Source organism: Arachis hypogaea, chromosome 2 (genome assembly GCF_003086295.3).
Source record: "Arachis hypogaea cultivar Tifrunner chromosome 2, arahy.Tifrunner.gnm2.J5K5, whole genome shotgun sequence".
Taxonomy (NCBI): Eukaryota; Viridiplantae; Streptophyta; class Magnoliopsida; order Fabales; family Fabaceae; genus Arachis; species Arachis hypogaea.
The window spans coordinates 8377579-8397051 of NC_092037.1; the positions used below are offsets into that span (position 1 = coordinate 8377579).

Consider the following 19473-nt stretch of genomic DNA (forward strand, 5'->3'; position numbering starts at 1 on the left):
AATTCTTTTCTGTTTGCGACAGCTGCCCTCTGGAACCCGAAAAACAGGCCGACAAAGAATCTTCTCCGAGGCAGACGGAGCCACAACCTGCGCTGAATCTGTAAGTTTTAATTAATATCCTTTTTATTAGCTTTCGTGTTATATGATAATACTTTTTCATTATTACTTAAAATATTCCTCTGTCTTCTTACAGTTCTTCCCCTCCTTGGAAAGATGGTGTACCTTTGTTCAGCCTTGGGATAAGTCCCCCGACAACTCAACCAAGTTCCCCCTCTCAAATGACAATGATTCAACTAAGTCATCCCTCTCAGCCGACGGTGGCAGAGCTTGAACTCCTGGCAGACGTGGTGATGGATGCTAGGGTGACGGCGGCATTAAAATTTGCTGACGCAACGAGTGCCGAGCCGAGCCTCACAGCCGCTGAAGGGTACAAAACTCCGGAGAAAGAGAAAGAAATCACAGAGGAGTTGAAGGAGAAGTGTTATCATTAGATGACACATGTGAAAGAAACCAAAGATAATGCCAACGAATATGATGCCATATTCGTCTTGAACCATGAAGCGAATTTTGAGGGGTTTAGACATCATTTCTTGTCTCTAATGCCCGAACAACATGTGAAAAGCACGGTAAATTCTTTGCCTATTGCGTTAACATTAATGATTTTTCTAAAGACTCTTATACCATATATCTCATAAATTTTCTTCCTATAGGTAGTCAATGCACATTGCATGATTCTCAACGACATACAATGTCCCCAGTTTCAGGAAGAAAGATAATGTGTGTCGATGGATATTGTGGTAAGCCAAATCTTTTATTCCCTGACTAATTTACTGTTTCTGATAAATAATTCAGTTCATTTGTGATTTAACTGAGGTTCATTTTTCAGATGTTTATTGTAACACTCTCACTATCAGAATGTCACGCTTCCGACTGCGCCATTTTGATAGCTACGGTATTACGACGACTTCTATACTTAATAATAATAAAAATATGAGCCTTTAACTCGAATACTGGATTGCTATTTCTTTGAGAAATCGAAAATTCTTTTTATTTGATAACAAATATACATATACATATATACTAAACTTCTTATACAAGTAACTTACAAATGTTAGATACATACATATCATTACATACAGCTCCTATCCCTCTTACAAAATTATAATGACAAAGGCGAGGGAAAACTATGACGAATATATGTACAAATAAAAACAGTACAGCTAAGGACTTATAAAAAAAATTTCATCAACTTTCTCGTCCGTCCTGAAAAGAGAAGTCTGTAGGGGAGTGAAAAATGGTCCTCAAAAGGTTTTTCAATAAGGGGTTTTTAAGAATTGTCGTAAGAAGATATTTTAAATAAAACTAGAGTAAACTACCATTTCTACCCACGAAAGTTGAAAACGTTGACAGATCTACCCATAAAAATAAAAAATTACCATTTCTACCCATAAAACATGGGTTCTATACAACAAAATTATCCAAACACTACAAAATCACATAAAAACCCCAAATTACCCTTATCATCATCGTTTTTAACTTTTCAATAAACTCAGACAAGAGTGCTACAACCTAATGCCCCTGCAACAAATCAATTGCCAAACTCAAACAGACCATGTGAAAAATAGAATGAATTGTTGAACGAATTGAGCAATCCTCACTTGAGCCAAACTCTGAGAGGCAGGGGTTAGCTTGTTCTGTTTGAGCTCTGTTTTGGCGAGAGAGACGCTAGCTACGACAGTTGCTCAAAAGGTTCGGTGACTGAGAAGCTGATGAAGATGGTGACGTCGCCGGCAGCTCGTTGTAGTAGAAGAGAGGGTGAGAACAGGGGCTGAGTTAGGGTTCGGTGGAGGAGGACGAGACTGGTGAATGGCTCGCTGGCAGTGGTTTGGATTGAGAGAAAGAACGAGTCGGACGGTGAGGGTGGCTCAGGTTCATTGCAGATGGTGGAGACGACGGTGGTTCACGGCGGTTCTGGCGGCTAGAAGTGTGGACGGCGATGATGGCAGGGCTGTGATGGTGGTTCGGAGGTCTCTAGTTCTTGAAGAGAAAAGAAGAAGGGGAAGAAGAGAAGAAGGAAAAGTGAATTAGCGTTCGGTGGTTTAAAATAGATGGCGAAAGAGACAGAGAGAGAGAGAGCTCGCCGCAGCTTTAGTTCGCAAAGGGGACCGCAGTGGTGGCAGCTGGTGAGGAGAAGGTAGCCACGGTAGGTGAGGGTGGTCGGCCGTGAAGAGAGGAGAGACGGGGCACTGCGGCTCTAGGGTTGCTGGCGGTGGCGAAGCAGGGGCTGGTGCAAAGGTCTTCTGGTTGGCGAGGGAGAGACAGGAAAGGAGAGAAGGAGGGATGGCCACGGCGGACGGAGGACGTCAGTGGAAGGAGAGGTTGCTAGTAGGATTGTTTAAAAATCAATTCATTATTGGTAGAGGATGGGGTTAGTGGTGGTGGTGGTGGTAAGGGGGTTAGTGGTGGTGGTGGTGGTGGTGATAAGGTGATGAGCAGATGAGGATGATGGAGTAGTTAGTGGGGAGGAAAAAGATGATGCGAATGATGATAAAGTTAATTTAGGATTTTTATGTTATTTTTTAAGGTTTGGATAATTTTGTTGTATGGAACCCATGTTTTATGGGTATAAATGATAATTTCTTTTTTTATGGGTAGATCTGTCAGCGTTTTCAACTTTCGTGCATAGAAATGGTAGTTTACTCATAAAACTATTTTCAAAACGTAGTGATTATTAGTTTGTTATTCAAATGTAAAATTCATATTTTTCTTACAAAAATTTCATGTAAAATAACATTTTAACCAAAATTTACCACTGATTCAATCATTCATGGCCTTCGGCCCAAACATAACTAATCATGCCCTCTGGCCCAATATATAATCAAATTTTGGCCTCTGGCCCAAATCAAATCACCTTGGCCTCCAGCCCAATTCAAAACAATTCACCATCAAAACTCAATCTTGTAACACCCTTACTTTTAATACCTCATGATCGTACTAAAAGCTCAAGCGTCACTTATCTCTAATCTGTTAATTTAATATTATAATTATTTAATATTGAGCCTTCGTGAATATAAATCGAATACTTAGTTACGAAATCGAAAAGTCTTTACTTTAATTCACTTAACCACATAATTATATCCACATAATAATAGATACATAAACTTATTCAAAAACTTTCCAACTACAAGTCCTACCCCTCTAAAATCTCAAAATAACAATTGACGAGGGGTGAAATCTCAACTAAACCAACAAACAAGAATATACACTTAAATAAATATATACATATATAAAAATCTTTGTAGACCGATCACGGCTACGCGCCCAAAACTTCCTGAACCTGTCACTGAAAAAGAAAATCTGTAGGGGGGTGAGAACATCGTCCTCGAAAGGATTCTCACTAGAGGGTTTAAAAATTGTTATAAGAGGATATTAAAAAAAATATTTTTCGACTATAGTGATCATCGCTCATCTTATGATTCTTTTTAAAAACCAACTATTAATCATTCCAAACCTTTTCAAAGAAACAATATTTGATTTCTCAGAAATCCAATACCCTTCTTTTCTTATAAGAAAATCCCAATCAGTTTCCTAGACTGTATGAATGACCAACCTATCCTAAGCATAGATTCATTAAGTCTATGCTGAACCGGCTTGATTTTTCGTACTTTACTAATACCAGAAACCAATCAGCTTTCAGCCCATCACATAATCAATCAACATAATCATCATCTCATCACCAATAATCTCAAAAGTACCACATCAGAACAAACACAAGCAAAACAGACAAGAAAAACACAGGTATAGATAGCAGTTACAGCAAATAGTTCAGATAGCAGTTAATAATAGTTTAGCAATTAGGCAAACCAAAACAAATTCCAAACTCAAACAAAGCATACAAATGCATATGATGCATGCCTGTCTTATGTTTGATGAGTCGCATATGTCGGTTATATAGCCAACCCGACATGTCCTGGTAGTTAACCATTAGACAGACCCTCTGTGCGCGCATCCCCAAGCTCAAAAATAATATCCATAGAGTCAGACTCCAAACTCAATAATATAATAATATTCCATGGAGTCAAACTCCAAACTCAATAAATTAATGTTCCATGGAGTCAAACTCCAAGCTCAAGAAATTAAGCTCAATAAATTAATGTTCCATCTAAACATTACTCAAACTCCTTTAAATCATTTTCAAAATCAAACAAATTCCAATATCTCAAATCAATTTCAATTCTCAAAAATTATTTTCGATAAATCAACCATCCAAATCTAATGTCTCAAACCCTTTTCAATAACTCAGACCCGTTTCGAATATCAAAATATTTCCAAATCTTAAGAAAACCAATTCGGCAACCGCCAATTTAACAAAAATCATTCAATAACCCAAATTATTCAATCTTTTCAAATAATCAATAATTCAACTACAAACTATTACAATCATCCAAAACAACTCAAACCAATCCATGAGATTTATGAAATTACAAAAATATAAATTTCGCATTAATATCGACTTGTAACAACTCTTGAAAGTAAAATAAGTTTAGGAAAAGTGCCCCAACCTCAATTGCGACTCAACTACGTGACAAAAATCCATTTTCTCTCGGCCTGCAACGCAGCAGCCGCAATCTCAACTCCAAACCACTTTTTTAGCAACCACAGCAACTCTAATCGCAGCATATAATAACCGAGACTCAATCATATAACAAATAACGCTGAGTTTCATCTAAAATAATAGAACAGTGACTAAAGGGGTTTCAAGAACGAAAACGCTTACGCACTTAAGAAGAAACACTGGACTGAAAAGCAGCGGCTCAAGCGGTGTTCCCGGCAGCCATGACACCGTTTTCAGCATCCAGAGATGCGGCGATGCGAATCAAACAGAACTAGGAGGAGTGACAGCAACCCCAAGTGGTTCCAGTGAGCTCCAGTAGCACAGACTTTCTTTGGTGATGGCCCAACAGTGGCGACGGCGACAAGAGCTTCAACAACGGCGACTGTGGCTCGGCAACAAAGGGAACATCCCCTTCCTTCCTTGGTCTTCCTCCCTCCACGCGTCTGTCCCTCATGCGCGTCCTCAGCGGTGTCCCTGATGGGAGATGCGACGGCGGTGGAAGCTGGCAGCGACATGCTCGCGATGAAGACGACGCCGGCAAAGACCTCCGCGAAGACGTCGGTGGAGCAGAACGTGGTGTCTCCTCTTTCATCTCAGCTCTGACCTTCTCAATGGCTTCTCTCTCTTCTTGAACTCTGCGCGACGTGACCGGCAGTTCGGTGGCAGCACGACGGCGACAGCGACGAATTGAACGGCGGCGATGTCTCCTTCTCCCTTCCCTTCTTCTGATCGCAGCCCCTCTCCTCTTTTCCCCCTCCGTTTCTCTCTCTTCGATTTTTCCTTTCTTTTTATTTTCCTTTCCTTCATCACTGCTATGGGTGGGTGTGTTTGTGTGTATTGGGTGCGAAAATGTGGTAGTGGGTGAGTGGCGGTGAGGCGGCGGAGGTTAGGGTTTGTGGGGTTTAATTTGAGACAAAAGTGAAATTAGGAATTTTGGATAAATTGGGGTTTGGTAAATTTTAATAAAATTAGAGTATATTGTATAAATTTAAAATTTAATTTAATTCTTTAAAATTATTTTAAAAAAATATTATTTATTTATCAATTTGGTAATTGACTTTTAATTAAGTATTCTAATTTTAAAATATAAGATAATATAATTAATTTTCTTTGTTTATAAAAATTAAAGTATTAAATTCTGAAATCTCAATTATTTAAACCCAATCATACAAAATTTTTATTATTCGCTAAACTTTATAATTTAAATATAGAAAATAATTCGATAATTATAAAATCAGATAAAACCTTAAATTATTTTTAACTCAATTAATCAAAAAATTTTTTAATAAAATAATTTCTGAGATTAAAACACTTAATGAATAAATAAATCGAAATTAACTCTTAATAAGATTTTCTGAAGTTTCTGGGTCTTACAAATCTCAAACAGAATCAATCACAAATACAAACAAATTCAAGGCAAACACATATAAAAAACAGTTACAGCAAGTATCACAGTTACCAGTTGAACAAAATTCATCAGATAGACAAACCAAAACATTTAAGCACACCTAAACAAAGCACACAAATGCAACATTATGCATGCCTGTCCTATTGGCCGTGAGCTCACGTGTCGGTTACTTTGCCAGAACCCGACACATCCGGCAGCTAACCCGGATATGGTCCTCTTGAAAACTGGTGAGCGGTACAATATCACAATCCTCACCTGGTGAGCGGTAAACCACCTCGATCCCTACCATCTGCGGGCGGTAGACCACCTCGATCCCCACAGACGTTTTCAATTGGAAAACAACACACACGTGGACGGTAAATAACAACGATCCCCACCATCTGCGGGCGGTAAATCACCTCGATCCCCACAAACATTGTGACACTGGATAAGTGGAACACCACCATGATCCTTGCCAGGTCAAAATTCACATTCAAAACCACATCTTTCTTAAAATCTTGACCCGGAGCAAGTGGGACTAAGCCACAACCCTTGCGTACTGCCTATGTGTTTCAAATATCAAAATCTCTCTTTTAAGAACAATTTAGATCCATTTCTTTTTTATAAAACTTCTTTTCACCAAAACAAAAGTCTCAAATCAACCTCATAATTAATCATCTTTTCATAATAAAATCAAAATAAATATTATGATTCTTAAACCAAAGTTTCCTTTAAATAATACTTCAAACAAAGTCTCAGAGTTTTATAAAAATTTCGGCAGCATCTCCTCTAAAACTCAGACTTTGTCACCCTTCTTGGGTCCCATCAAAACCATTTCTCAAACTCTTTTCAAACTATTTCCAATAAATCAAACCAATTCCAACAGCAGAATCATTTCCGATAAATCAACCAAAATCAACTCCAATCTTCTCAAATCATTTTAACATAATTCAGAAACCAAAATCAAGAAATCAGTCCAACAATAACCAGCTCAACAGAACGAAATCAACAAATCAGAATAATCAGTATCCTTAACAATTCAATAATTTGATAAGATAAATAATCACATCCATCCAAAACAGTTCAGTTTAACCATGAAACTCACGTAATCATAAAAGCCATTTCTCCTATTATTATCGACTTATAACAATTCTTAAGAGTAAAAGAAGTTTAAGAAAACTCCCCTACCTCGAGTAATCGAACTATTTTCCCAAACTTCAGCTATTTGTGTCGATTTGTAATGGAGGACACTGGTGATTATGGATTGCCAATGTCCGGGAGAATGCATTCTTTGTACTTGAAGCTGTGAATAAGAAGAAAGATGAAATACCTAAGTTGAGAATTAAACTGAACAAATTTGTTGTAAGTTATTTAAATCATACATATTTTGTTGTAAATTATTCAAACATGAGTAAAATTCGGTTCATTAGACTTGGTGATTTACATTCAGTTCATCTTTAAGTGTTCAGTTGAGTTCTTTTGCATGGAAAAATATTTTCCTTGTTGATTGAATGTTTATCATGTTTTATTCAAACATTAACAGAATTCGGTTCATTGTAGTTAGTGATTTACGTTCATTTCGTCCTTATGTGTTCACTTGGGTTCTTTTGCATACACAAAATATTTCTCTTGTTGATTGAAGGTTTATCACGTTTTATTCAGAACATGAACAGAGTTCAGTTCATTGTAGTTGCTAATTTTCATTCACTTTTTGTATCACTTTCAGGAAATAATCTCCTAGATGAGGGTTTACGTCGAGGCGGAACCCTTAATGGAGGACGGAGAGGGAGAAGACGCAGAGTATATAGGGCTGAATGGCCAACGTACAAGGTAAAAATCTTTCTCTGCTATAATGATATTCTTAATGTGCGTTATTTTGTATACTATTAAACATATTTTACTTAATTCTTGGTTAGCTATGATTGCGCGATATATGTCATGAAATGGCTTGAAACAATTGATCCTCGAAAGATCAAAAAAGGAAAGAGGTATCAATATAAAAATTGGACACAAGTAAGTAGTTTTTAAATCAATGAAATTCTTTCATTTCTTATTTCAGTTGGGTTCATTTCTAAATTAATGAAATTCGATGTGCATTGATCGGTCCGAATGCCTTTTGGTGCCTTTCCTCCCATGCAATGGAGTCAAAATAATTGGATGTTCTCGTTTTTCATCAGGGTGCATCCAAGAAGTGTCGAGTGACCGTGGTGATTCACACCCACAAAAAAACCAAAAACCATATTGTACCTGCAAAAATGAACACTCTCACACAGGTATGAACCAAAATGTGTAGATTCAGTGAACCTAAATACTTAATTTGGGTGAACCGAATACCTGTTTGTGTTGTAGGTGATGTTGAGTAAAACCACGTTTCCGAAATACTCACATGCAACCCTGCTTCTTGCGTCGGCCCAGAATGCATTTTTGATCGAGTGATCGCCTTCGAGGTTGAGTTCGAAAAAGAAATTTTGGTTCTTCTCTTTCATTCTTAATAGGTGCTTTCCGTACTTCCCTTGTGATATAATTTCTCACGTCTTTTTCTATATAACTTTGTTCCCGATGACTATCAGCTGCTGCTACGAATAGTTGGTAAGTTTTGCTCGATCTTCAGCTTTCTCGTTGGTTTCGATGGTGCGATGCACGAACATGCTTAGCTCCCTGTGTTGTTTGAGCATCTCTGCCCGGTCTGGACAGCAGGGGTGTGAATGATTTAGAACAACTTTAAAAATTGTCCAAAGACCGACGTCCTTCAATATGTGTATGTAGATCCTGGTTGGACAGTTTATGCCGGCTGAGGGGTTTGTCTTCAGAGTTGGAGATATCTTGGATTTTCACCTCCCCTTTTTGTTGCATACGATTAGTTGATTCTTAATCTCGTCTCCCTTCCGAGTCGTGTTCCTTATTTTGGTAGAAAAATCGGCAAGTTTCGAATAATTTTTGTAGAACTTTCCAGCTTCTTCTAGTGTCTTGGAAATCATCCCAACCTTTGGGACAAATTATTCATCCACAACACACCTGGTCTAAATAATGAACCGAACATGTTATTAAAGTGAAACAATTGTATAGTACTAAATGAATGGAACATTATCCAGTATATAAATTCAAATTTGAACAGCTGTCTACACAATGAACCGAACACCTTATTAAGGTGAAATAATTGTATAGTATTAAATGAACAGAACATTATCCATGATATAAAATCAAATTAAAAACACCTACATGCATTCAATTCAATTCAATTCAATTTAACAATTGCATTCCATTAAATTCAATTCAAAATTGAATAATCCAAACTTCGTCCGCTTGATAGGATTCAGAAGAATAATCCAAATCGCTCTCATTCAATTGATTTAAAGTTGAATCATTCATTGTTTCGATTCAAAAGATAAATGCTATGTGCATATCGAAGAAGAAAACGAAGAAGAATGGGAAGAAGATAAATGCAACATAAGCAAATCGAAGAAGAAAACGAAGAAGATGGATGCGAGCAGAGAAAAACGACGAAGCTTATTACGTTGAATGCAATGCAAATCGATAAAGAAAATGAAGAAGAAGAACGCGAGCAGAGAAGAACTAGGAGAGCTATATGTTGAGCAGAAGGTTTAGGTTGCAGCAAAGAAGGTTTACGTTAATATGTTAGAGCACGTGTATCACAAATGAGTTGGGGGGTAGGGGAGGCACGTCTAAGAAAAACTGTTTGGATAACTTGGATGTATTTTTTGGAATGTGGAGCATTATTGATATATATATAATTTTTTAACGTAAAATTTATCATACGTGTTACATCAATAACAAGGCTCAAGCTTCACAAAATTTTTGCAAAAAAAAAAAACTAATTTATATTCGTGTGATATATAAAAAATTACTATATCATTATTATATTATAGATTAAAATTAAAGTAATTTAAATTTGTTTTCATTTTTAATATAAGCATTAGAAATAAATAAAGTTTTTATAACTAGATGTCGTGTAACAAAATATATATAATACTTATTAGTTTTTAAAAATTTTAGAAAAATTGTTTCTTTTATTTTAGTCAAATAACTATTTATTAAAGTGGACAAATTAATTAATTTCTTCTCATATACAATTTTGTTTAAGACAATAAAATTAATTGATTGGGCATTGGTTGAGATAATTAAAGTTAGGGTTAAGTACGATTTTGGTCCCTAACGTAGAGGTCAAAAATTTATTTTATCCTCGGCCTTTTTTTCGGTATAAAATGATCCCAAAGGTTTAACTTAATTTTGAAATCGTCATTTTTACTAAATTTTTTAATTTTATTACCAAATTATCCCTAACTAAAAGAATATAAAATAAAATAAAAAAGAGAAAAAAAGAAAACGGGAATGGGGGAAGGGATTCAGGGAAGCTCGTGCTTGGGGGGGTGGTTGTTTCCAGGGAAAAGGGGGAAGGGGGAAGGTCGTTGCTCCACGCCGCCGCCACAACTCTTCGCCGCCACCGCTGCTTCCTCGCCACTGCTCCTTTCTTCCTCAGCACACACTCACACTAACGGCAAGAGAGAAGAGAGTAGAGGGAAAGAGAAAGAGAAGAGAGGAACGGAGCCGTTCTCGTCGCCACACCCCTGCCCTCGTCGTGACTTGCAGCGCCGCCGACCACCAGAGCGCCCTCCTCGTCGCGATTTGCAGCCCGCCACCACCGCATCGCCGTTCTCGTCGCAATTCGCTGCGTTGCCACCACTGCCGCAACCCTTTCCATACGATCCACCACCACCACAGCTCTCTTCCCCTCGCGATTATTCGTTTTTTTTTTAATTTTTCATATTTAAAGGAAGGTGTTTTGCTTCTGTTTATTCCATTGTTGTTGTTGTTGATGCTTCTAGTTGCTTCTATCTATTCCTTTTATTCCATTGTTGTTGTTGATGCTTTGGTTGCTTCTGCTTTTGCCTGCTTCTATTTTTATTTCTACTTCTGGTTCTGCTTTTGTTGTTGCTCTAATTCCATTATCCATTGTTATTGTTGTTCTGTTGATTGTTGTTGTTTGGTTGTTGTTATTCTACTTCTACTTTCTGCTTCTGCCTGCTTCTGTTTCTGCGTTTGCTTGTGCCTTTACGCTTCTACTTCTGATTAATTTTGGGGAAGAAGAGGGGAAGGGTATTTTTGTCCTAAGGACAATTTTAAAACTAAGTTAAACCTTCGGGACCATTTTGTAGTGAAAAAAAGGTCGGGAACGAAATAAATTTTCGGCCTCTACGTTAAAGATCAAAACCGTACTTAACCCTTAAAGTTACTATTCATTAAAATTTCAATTTAAAGAGAAATCTTAGTTAATTTTGGTATAGAAATTTTAAATTTGAAAGCACTGATAAAAACCATGTTGAATTTTGATTTATTTTATTCTCATTTAAATTAATCACCGCATAAGTTAAAGTTTTGTTTTGAAATTATATTCAAACTTCAATCTAATTTTTAAAGTTTCAATTTACTTAGTTTGATCTTCTAACTTGGTATCCGTGACTCACATTAGGATTTTAAGTGTTTTTTTGAAAAAAAAATAAGGTAAAAAAGTTTCAATTATCACATCAAATAGCGCTAGAAAGTACCGTGTAGCCATCGTCAGTCCAGCTCAGCATGCCATGAACGATTCTGTAAGACTGTAATAAAAATAAGATCAGGAACCAATGTGAGTCATAACTACTAAGTTGGAAGACTAAATTGAATAAGTCGAAACTTTCGAAATTAGGTTGAAATATGAACATAACTTCATAAACCAATATAAGTATTATCTATTTGTTAACAATTAAGTTGTTTTAATGATAATTAAGATCTAATAATAGTTTATAATAAAAAAGAAGCATACTTTTGCAACAACGAACCTATAGCAGTAATTAGGGGTGTTTATAGATCGGATATCAAATCTGATATGATAAGTTTAGTGTGGACCACATCGAAATTTTGGTCATATCCGATCTGCGAACACCTCTAACAATAGTAATTAAAATATTTATAATGATTATACTTTTAACTAAGAGGAAGTCTAAAAAAAAGTATTAAATACAAGAACAATTTAATCAAATATTAGTAAAAAATTGTATTTTAAATCAGCTGGACTTTTTTTGCCCATATATATATATATATATATATATATATATATATAATAATGTAATAATAATAATATGGTAATTATTTGGGATAAGTATTGTTTTGGTCCCTAACGTTGAGGGTCAGAATCAAAATCGTCCCCAACGTAATTTTTGTTTTAGAATAATCTTTTAACGTTTTTTATATGCCACATAAATATAAATGTTTTTTTTTAACTTAAATAAATTAAAATTTTAAAAATTAGATTGAAGTTCGAATGTAATTTCAAAATAGAACTTTAACTTATATAGTGAATAATTTAAATGAGAATAAAATAAATCAAAATTCAACATAATTTTTATAAATACTTTTAAATTCAAAATTTCTATACCAAAATTAACTAAGATTTCTCTTTAAATTGAAATTTTAATGAAATAGTAATTTTAATTATCTCAACTAATGCTCCAATCAATTATTTTTATTGTCTTTAAAAAAATTTATATGAGAAGAAATTAATTAGTTTATCCACTTTAATAAATAATTATTTGACTAAAATAAAAGAAATTATTTTTTTAGAATTTTTAAAAACTAATTAATATTATATATATTTTGTTACACGACATCTAGTTATAAAAATTTTATTTATTTCCAATGCTTATATTAAAAATGAAAATAAATTTAAATTAATAAATTTTAATCTATAATGTAATTATAATATAGTTATTGTTTTATATATCACACGAATATAAACTAGTTATTTTTTTTTTTGCAAAAATTTTATGAGACTTGAGTCTTGTTATTTGATATAACCCGTATGATAAATTTTACTTTAAAAAAATTTATATATATATATATTTTGATGAGTGTGACATATTTTTTTATATAAACGATTTCAGAAAAATTTAATAGTTAATCTATTACTTTTTTTGTTTTAGTCCAATCTAAATATTTTTTACTGTTTTTGGAAAGAAAATTTTTTAAAAAATTTAATAATATGTGACGAAGAACATCAAATAAGTCATATAGAAACTAGCCAATGAGTAATAGCTCAAATGGCATAGTCTCCCCATACTCAATTAAGAGGTTGCGGGTTCGAGTCTCCTATCTTTGATAAAAAAAAATCATACAGAAACTAATTAAAATGCAATACAAAAATATTTTTCACAAAACATGAAATAGGCATCTTTATTTAAGTTGTCCCCTAATAAAAATAATGTTAGTCGATAAATACAAAATACTCAAGGGTGAACTAAGTATAAAATGCGATATACAAAAATATTTTTAACAAAAGATGAAATAGGCATCTTTATTTAAGTCATCCCCTAATAAAAATAATGTTAGTCGGTAAATACAAAATACTCAAAAGGGTGAACTAAGAGCAACTCCAATGCTAAGAAATAGAGTTCCTCTTCTGACATATGGGGACTCAATTACCATTGGAGTAAAAAGGGAAGGAGGGTTTTTCACGTGGATCAAGGTTGAGAGTCCCTCTGAGCAGGGACTTGCAACAACCAATAAAATCATGCCATGTGGTAAGTTAATAAAAAAAATAAAAAAATATATTAAATATATATTAAATAATTAAATTATAATTAATTTATTAATAATTATAATAATTTATTATATTAAATACTTATATATTAATTTAATTAATTATTTATATTAATTATTTAATAATTAGTTATATTAAATTATAATTAATATAAATAATTATGTTAAATCAATATCAAATATTATTTATATTGTTATATTAAATCATAATTAATTAAATTTATTTTACATAAAAAATAAATTTAATTTTTACATATTATAAAATAATTTTTAGTTGGATTATTTATTTTTATTTATAAAATTTAAAATACTAACCAAATTTAAGTTATTTATTTTAATATTTTACAATATTAAATTATTTTAAATTTATAAATTTAAATAATATTATTATAAAAAAATAATAATTATATTAATTTTAATTACTTTAATTAATTAATTAAGTGAGACCATAATAGGAATTAAAGTTAGTTCCTTCTAATGGAGAAGAGAGAGATTCTTTGAGTTCTTATTTACTGGTAATGATGCAAAAGCTGATGTGGAGTTACTTTTTTATGACAGGTGGGCCGTAAATAGGGACTAGAATGAGTTACCTACGGAGATGGTCTAAGCATAGAAAGACAACGTAATTAAATTAAATGAGATAATAAACTTGTACTAATATTTTTTGGATTTTGCTATTTTGTGTTTTTAAAATATATTATAAGATCATAAATTTAAATTTTTTTATTAAAAATACAAAAAAATTAAATTTTCAGTATATTTATTTTGTATTTATTAAAAAATATATTTAAAATATTTTATTAATAATAATCTTGTTTAAGGTATATATTAGCTAAATCTCTACTTTTTAAAGGTTTGCAAAGTAGCAAATGTGAAAGACCGACCTACATTGGAGAAAAGTCAGAAAACAAAAAGAAATAGAGTTGATAAGAAGAGAGCATGCCTTGATTGGCTTCACATGTTGTGCCAGCTTTTGTTCTCTTATGTGTTTTTGAAGTGCTTTGCTTTGGTAGTAGCAGAGGAAATTATTCTTGCAGTAGGGAGATGGATATGTTAATAGGGTATGATACACGTCCCCATGAACGGTGCTTTGCTTTATTGTTCCTTCTATGCTTCTGTTTTGGCCTTCACTTACATGCTTAGGATCATATGGCATGTGATATTTTAGTTCGCATGAAACCTCAACGTGATTCCGTTCATCCTTGGAATCGGAAAACACTCTTTTGACAGCACCCTCCTCAATCAGGCGTTGAAGGTCACCCAGAAAGATAGTCAGACACAATTTCCGCCTCTCAGAAATGATGTAGTCACATGAAGAACTGAATTGGTTCATTCCATTGATGACCACTGAATATCTGAACTCACACACTGAACTATGCATGATGTCAATGTATAAAGAAGGTTCTGCAATAAGCAAGACTGTGACCTCTGGAAATCTTTCACGAAACCAAAACGAAACAGATGATCCACTCCCAAAATGGACGTGTTTTTCAGGCAAAACAATGCCGGTTAGTGGATATTCTTGGATGACATTGTAGTCAATCATCGTTATACAATATGCTTTGTCAAAGGGAAGCAAATATCCCTTGTCCACTTCTAAAGAGGGAGATACGAACACTTTTGACATCAGGGCTTCTTCAGCTTTGTGTGGTTCATACAATCGATATCCTCTGCCCTTGTAATCAATCAACACCTCAAGTTTGGGTAATAAACTAATGCTGACTGGAAGTAGGTTGATATTTTTGCATCTCCTCAGGAACAACCGTTCAAGCCCAATCAGACGGTGGATTGAAAATGGCAATTCTTTTATGGCAGTGTGATCCAAATAAACCTCTTTGAGGTTTTCCATTTGTCCTAGTACTTCTGGAAAATTCTCAAGACTTGTGCACCACCTTAGGTCTAGAGTCTCAAGAGATGGCAAATTAATGGCACTTACAAAACTTCGGAGCTTGGAGCATCCTTGAGCACTCAACAAAATTAGTTTCTTAAGAAATCCAACAGAATCATGAACTTTAACTAAGTTGGTGCAATTATCAAGACACAATGCCCTTAAGTTTGGGAGTCCAAAAAGGACGGGTACTTGTCTTAACAATTTACAATCTTCAAAATTCATAAAACTCAAAGAACAAAACACCTGCAGAACAAAAACAAGAATTGTTGAACTAATGTAAACAAATCAAGAGCCATGAAAGACATCACAATAGTATGAAACAATTACTACCTTGAGTGGTTTGTCGAATTTAAGGCAGCTACTAATCATGCTGAGTATGGAGAGCTCAGTAGGATTAAAACCAGATGGTAAATATGTTGATGGATATCCAACCCAATCCAAAACCCGCAAACTATTTGGGAGATGTTTGGGACCTGTAGAAAAGTATGCATCCCCAACAATAAGAACTCTAAGATTCCTCATCTTCTGGAATGCATTCCCATTCCAACACACTTCTTTTTGTCTGCTTGAGTTCAAAATTATGACTTCGACTTTATCGGTTCCCTTCTCAAGCACCAAACATAACCAAATCAGAACATTGTCAGAAAAGAAAAGGAAAACAAAATCAAGAAGAATCCAACATACCGTCTCATTTTGCAAAACATGAAAAATATCCTCATCAAACCACAATCTACTACGTTTGCCAGGCTCAGAAGTAGATTCCTGTCTAACAATTTCTCTACCCATGTCCTGAATCAAGTCATGCATTCTCAGACAATCATTTACATCAATACTCACAAGAGATTTGTCAACCAAAACTCGGATGCCATGTTCTGGGTGGAAACCATGTGCATGTAGCATTCCTCTGACATAGGACATTTTGTATTTGTTGAAGAAACAAGCAATGTCAAGGAAAATATTCTTCTCATCTTCCTCCAAACCATCATAACTTACCTTAAGTATTTCATTAACCTCTTTATTAGGAATTCTTTCATATTTATCTAACGCAGACTTCCATTCATCAATGCCTCTATTATACAAGTTGGAACCAATTACTTGCAGAGCTAAAGGAAGACCACCGGCATACAACAGGACACGGCTTGAAATATTTGCATAACCTGGATCAACTTTGTTGCTTTTGAAGGCATTCCAACTGAACAATTCAAGTGCATCTCTTTTACTTAACTCTTTAACCTCATAAAACTCACTCACCCCATGAGCACTTAACAGATGCTTGTCTCTAGATGTGATAATGATTCGACTACCAAAGCCAAACCAATCATTTCCTCCAGCAATTGCCTTTAACTGTTTAAGATTGTCCACATCATCAAGTACCAATAGGACCTTCTTTCTTTGGAGCCTCCTTTTTATTAGTGGAATCCCTTTATTGACACATCCAATCTTAATATCTTTCTCTCCAAGTATTTCAGAAAGTAGTGTTTCCTGCAGTTGTACAAGGCCATGCTTATCAATCGTCATTTCTCTTATGTCCGCAAGAAAACACAAACCATCAAATTGGTCAGCGAGCAGGTTATACACAGCTCGTGCAATTGTTGTTTTACCTATTCCACCAGTCCCACAAATTCCGATCATCTTAACTCTCTCATTAGAGCCAATTTCCATAATAGATTTCACTTGAAGCACCGGTGATCCCAGCCCAACTGGGTTGTCAGCAACATGTAAAGGAGTGTGATTGAGCTTTTTGGAGACAGTGCTAATGATATTTGTAATAAACTTATATTCTGTTTGAGACCTGCACATTGTAAAACTTCATGCTAAAGCTTATGAAAATGCAAAACACTAAGAAAACACTAAGATTTTTTATATAATAATACATAAATATAAAAGGATAGTGTGATTGCGACTGGTATGGTACCCCTGTATGAAATGCCAACCAGACAAATTAGCTGCTTCAAGCAAAGCATTCCTCCATTTTTTCACTTTGCCCTTGTCATCTTGGTACCTTTCTTCATGTTTTGCTAAAGCCTCTGCATAACTACCCCTCTGATGTCGAACAACGGATGGATCCACATCATAAAAGATAGGCCAAACAAGTCGACCTTCTGCTTTCAAATGCTCAAGAATTGCGACAAGTTCATCCAAACAGTAAGTTGAGGACGCATAGTTTTCCGAGAAAACAACTATGGCGGTCCTAGATTCTTGAATTGCTTTGAGAAGGGATGGCTTAATTTCTTCTCCCTTTCTAAGGTCTTCATCATCGATGAAGGTGTGTATTCCCTTTTGATCCAAAGAATGGTAGAGATTACCAGTGAAATTGTGGCGGGTATCTTTCCCTCTAAAACTGAGGAAAACATCATACTCCCATTCACCGGTGAAGGAAGGGGATGAAATTTCTGCAGGATGTGCCATGGCTAACTACAATAACTGCTAGAACAGGATTAATTCCATTGAATCGGATATAATTAATTAATTAACAAGCAAGTTTAGTTTGAACTTTGAGCTTTAATAGCTGCTATATGGAAGATGAGTAACAGAGAATAATTAATAAACAAAACCTACAATTACAAGCCACTCTTTCTTCTGTTTTTCCTCAAAATAATTTCAACTCAGAAAAGACATCGTTTATATTAAATAAAGGAGAGAGAGAGAGAGAGAGAACAACGATGATGATGAATTGATGACATACCAGGGTGAATGCCATGCAGGTCATTTTAACTGAAATGGAGAGCAAATAATAATTCAGATCAAGATTTAAAGTTGAAAGGTCGAATTTCACTTGCGCCTCAATGCTAAGCAGCAGCTTGCTTGCTTGCTTCTCGGAAACAAGATCCACGACTCATTATTTGAGAAGTTTATCGTTGACGTTGACTCGGAACTCGGAAGACTTGATTAGCATGCTTTTTCTCCCTTGAGTATTCTCTCATCCAGATATTAATAATTTTGGATCGGAACTGCATGTAAAGTGAACTAGTGAAGTTCTCTAACAAGTTTTATTAATGGTACCTGAATAAAAAATAAAAATCAGCCACAAATCAGAAATTATATATTTATATATAAATATAAAATTTTTAAAATTGGTAATTTTAGTTTATATTAATTAATATTTTTAATCAACAATCTAATATTTTTAATTTAATAATTAAATATTATATTTTTAATTAATATTTTTAATATTGTTATTAACCAAAATAATAAGTTATACTAATTTTATATTATTGCTGTATAAATATATCTAATTTATTTTTAATATATATTTTATATTTTAATATATATTAACATGTTTATTATTTTATTATTAATTTATCATTAAATTTTTGTTAACATGTATTTTAAGAATATATTCTAAAAATATAAAAAAATATTTCACTACAAATTATTTGAAAAATAATCTTTTGCATTTTCAATAAATTAAATATATCAATAAGTTAATTTTTTATTATTATATTATTAAAATATATGTTTAAGATATAAGATATCAAAATTCTTACTATTATTTTCATCAAAACTGTTTTTCGTTTTAATGTTTTCATATTTGTTTTCTCTTGAGAAAAAAATTTTAAGTAAAGAGTAAAATTGAGTAAAAAATAATTTTTTTTTATTAAATTTATAAAAATTATGTGTAATGCACCTAATAAAATTTTCTTTTTTATTAAGTATTTTAGTCAATATTAATAAAAAATTTAAAATTAATTTTATTTTAAATTTTAAATTATAAATTTAAATCTTAAATTCCATATAAATTTTAATTTTATACTTTAAATCTTTAAAAAAATTTATATATAATTTTTTTGGTTGTCTAGAGTATTTTTCGATCTAATGCACTAAAGATTAATTCGTTGTGAAAAGCTCCATTTAAAATTTTATCTTTTTTCTTATTGTATAACCTCAGATACTTTTTTTAAGCAGATTAGTAAGTTAATTATTAGACTAATCTAAATTAATTATATATTTATTTTTTTATTAAAGAACAACCATATAATATACGAG

At 33.6% G+C, this 19473-nt stretch overlaps 1 protein-coding gene across 8 annotated transcripts in view; it reads right to left on the reverse strand.

Moving 5' to 3' along the window:
* The window catches only part of LOC112736348 (disease resistance protein Roq1), a 28074-nt gene extending 9606 nt beyond the window's left edge, over positions 1 to 18468 (reverse strand). The window contains exons 1-9 of one of the 8 annotated variants that reach the window (XR_011870993.1): positions 18173 to 18455; positions 17402 to 17910; positions 16171 to 17278; positions 15817 to 16089; positions 14539 to 15729; positions 11567 to 11617; positions 8337 to 9017; positions 7191 to 7305; positions 3088 to 3357 (exon numbers count right to left, since the gene is read on the reverse strand). Coding sequence is in view for 4 of the 8 variants with exons in the window: in XM_025785764.2 (XP_025641549.1) it covers positions 3341 to 3357; positions 7191 to 7305; positions 11567 to 11617; positions 14539 to 15729; positions 15817 to 16089; positions 16171 to 17278; positions 17402 to 17895 (3249 nt within the window). In the remaining 4 variants the exon portion in view is untranslated. Of the gene's footprint in view, positions 1 to 3087; positions 3358 to 7190; positions 7306 to 8020; positions 8250 to 8336; positions 9023 to 11566; positions 11618 to 14538; positions 15730 to 15816; positions 16090 to 16170; positions 17279 to 17401; positions 17911 to 18172 lie in introns of those variants that run through there. The other 7 variants (XR_011870992.1, XM_025785764.2, XR_011870994.1 and 4 more) reach the window with 7 other exon arrangements.
* Positions 18469 to 19473: the final 1005 nt, after the last annotated feature.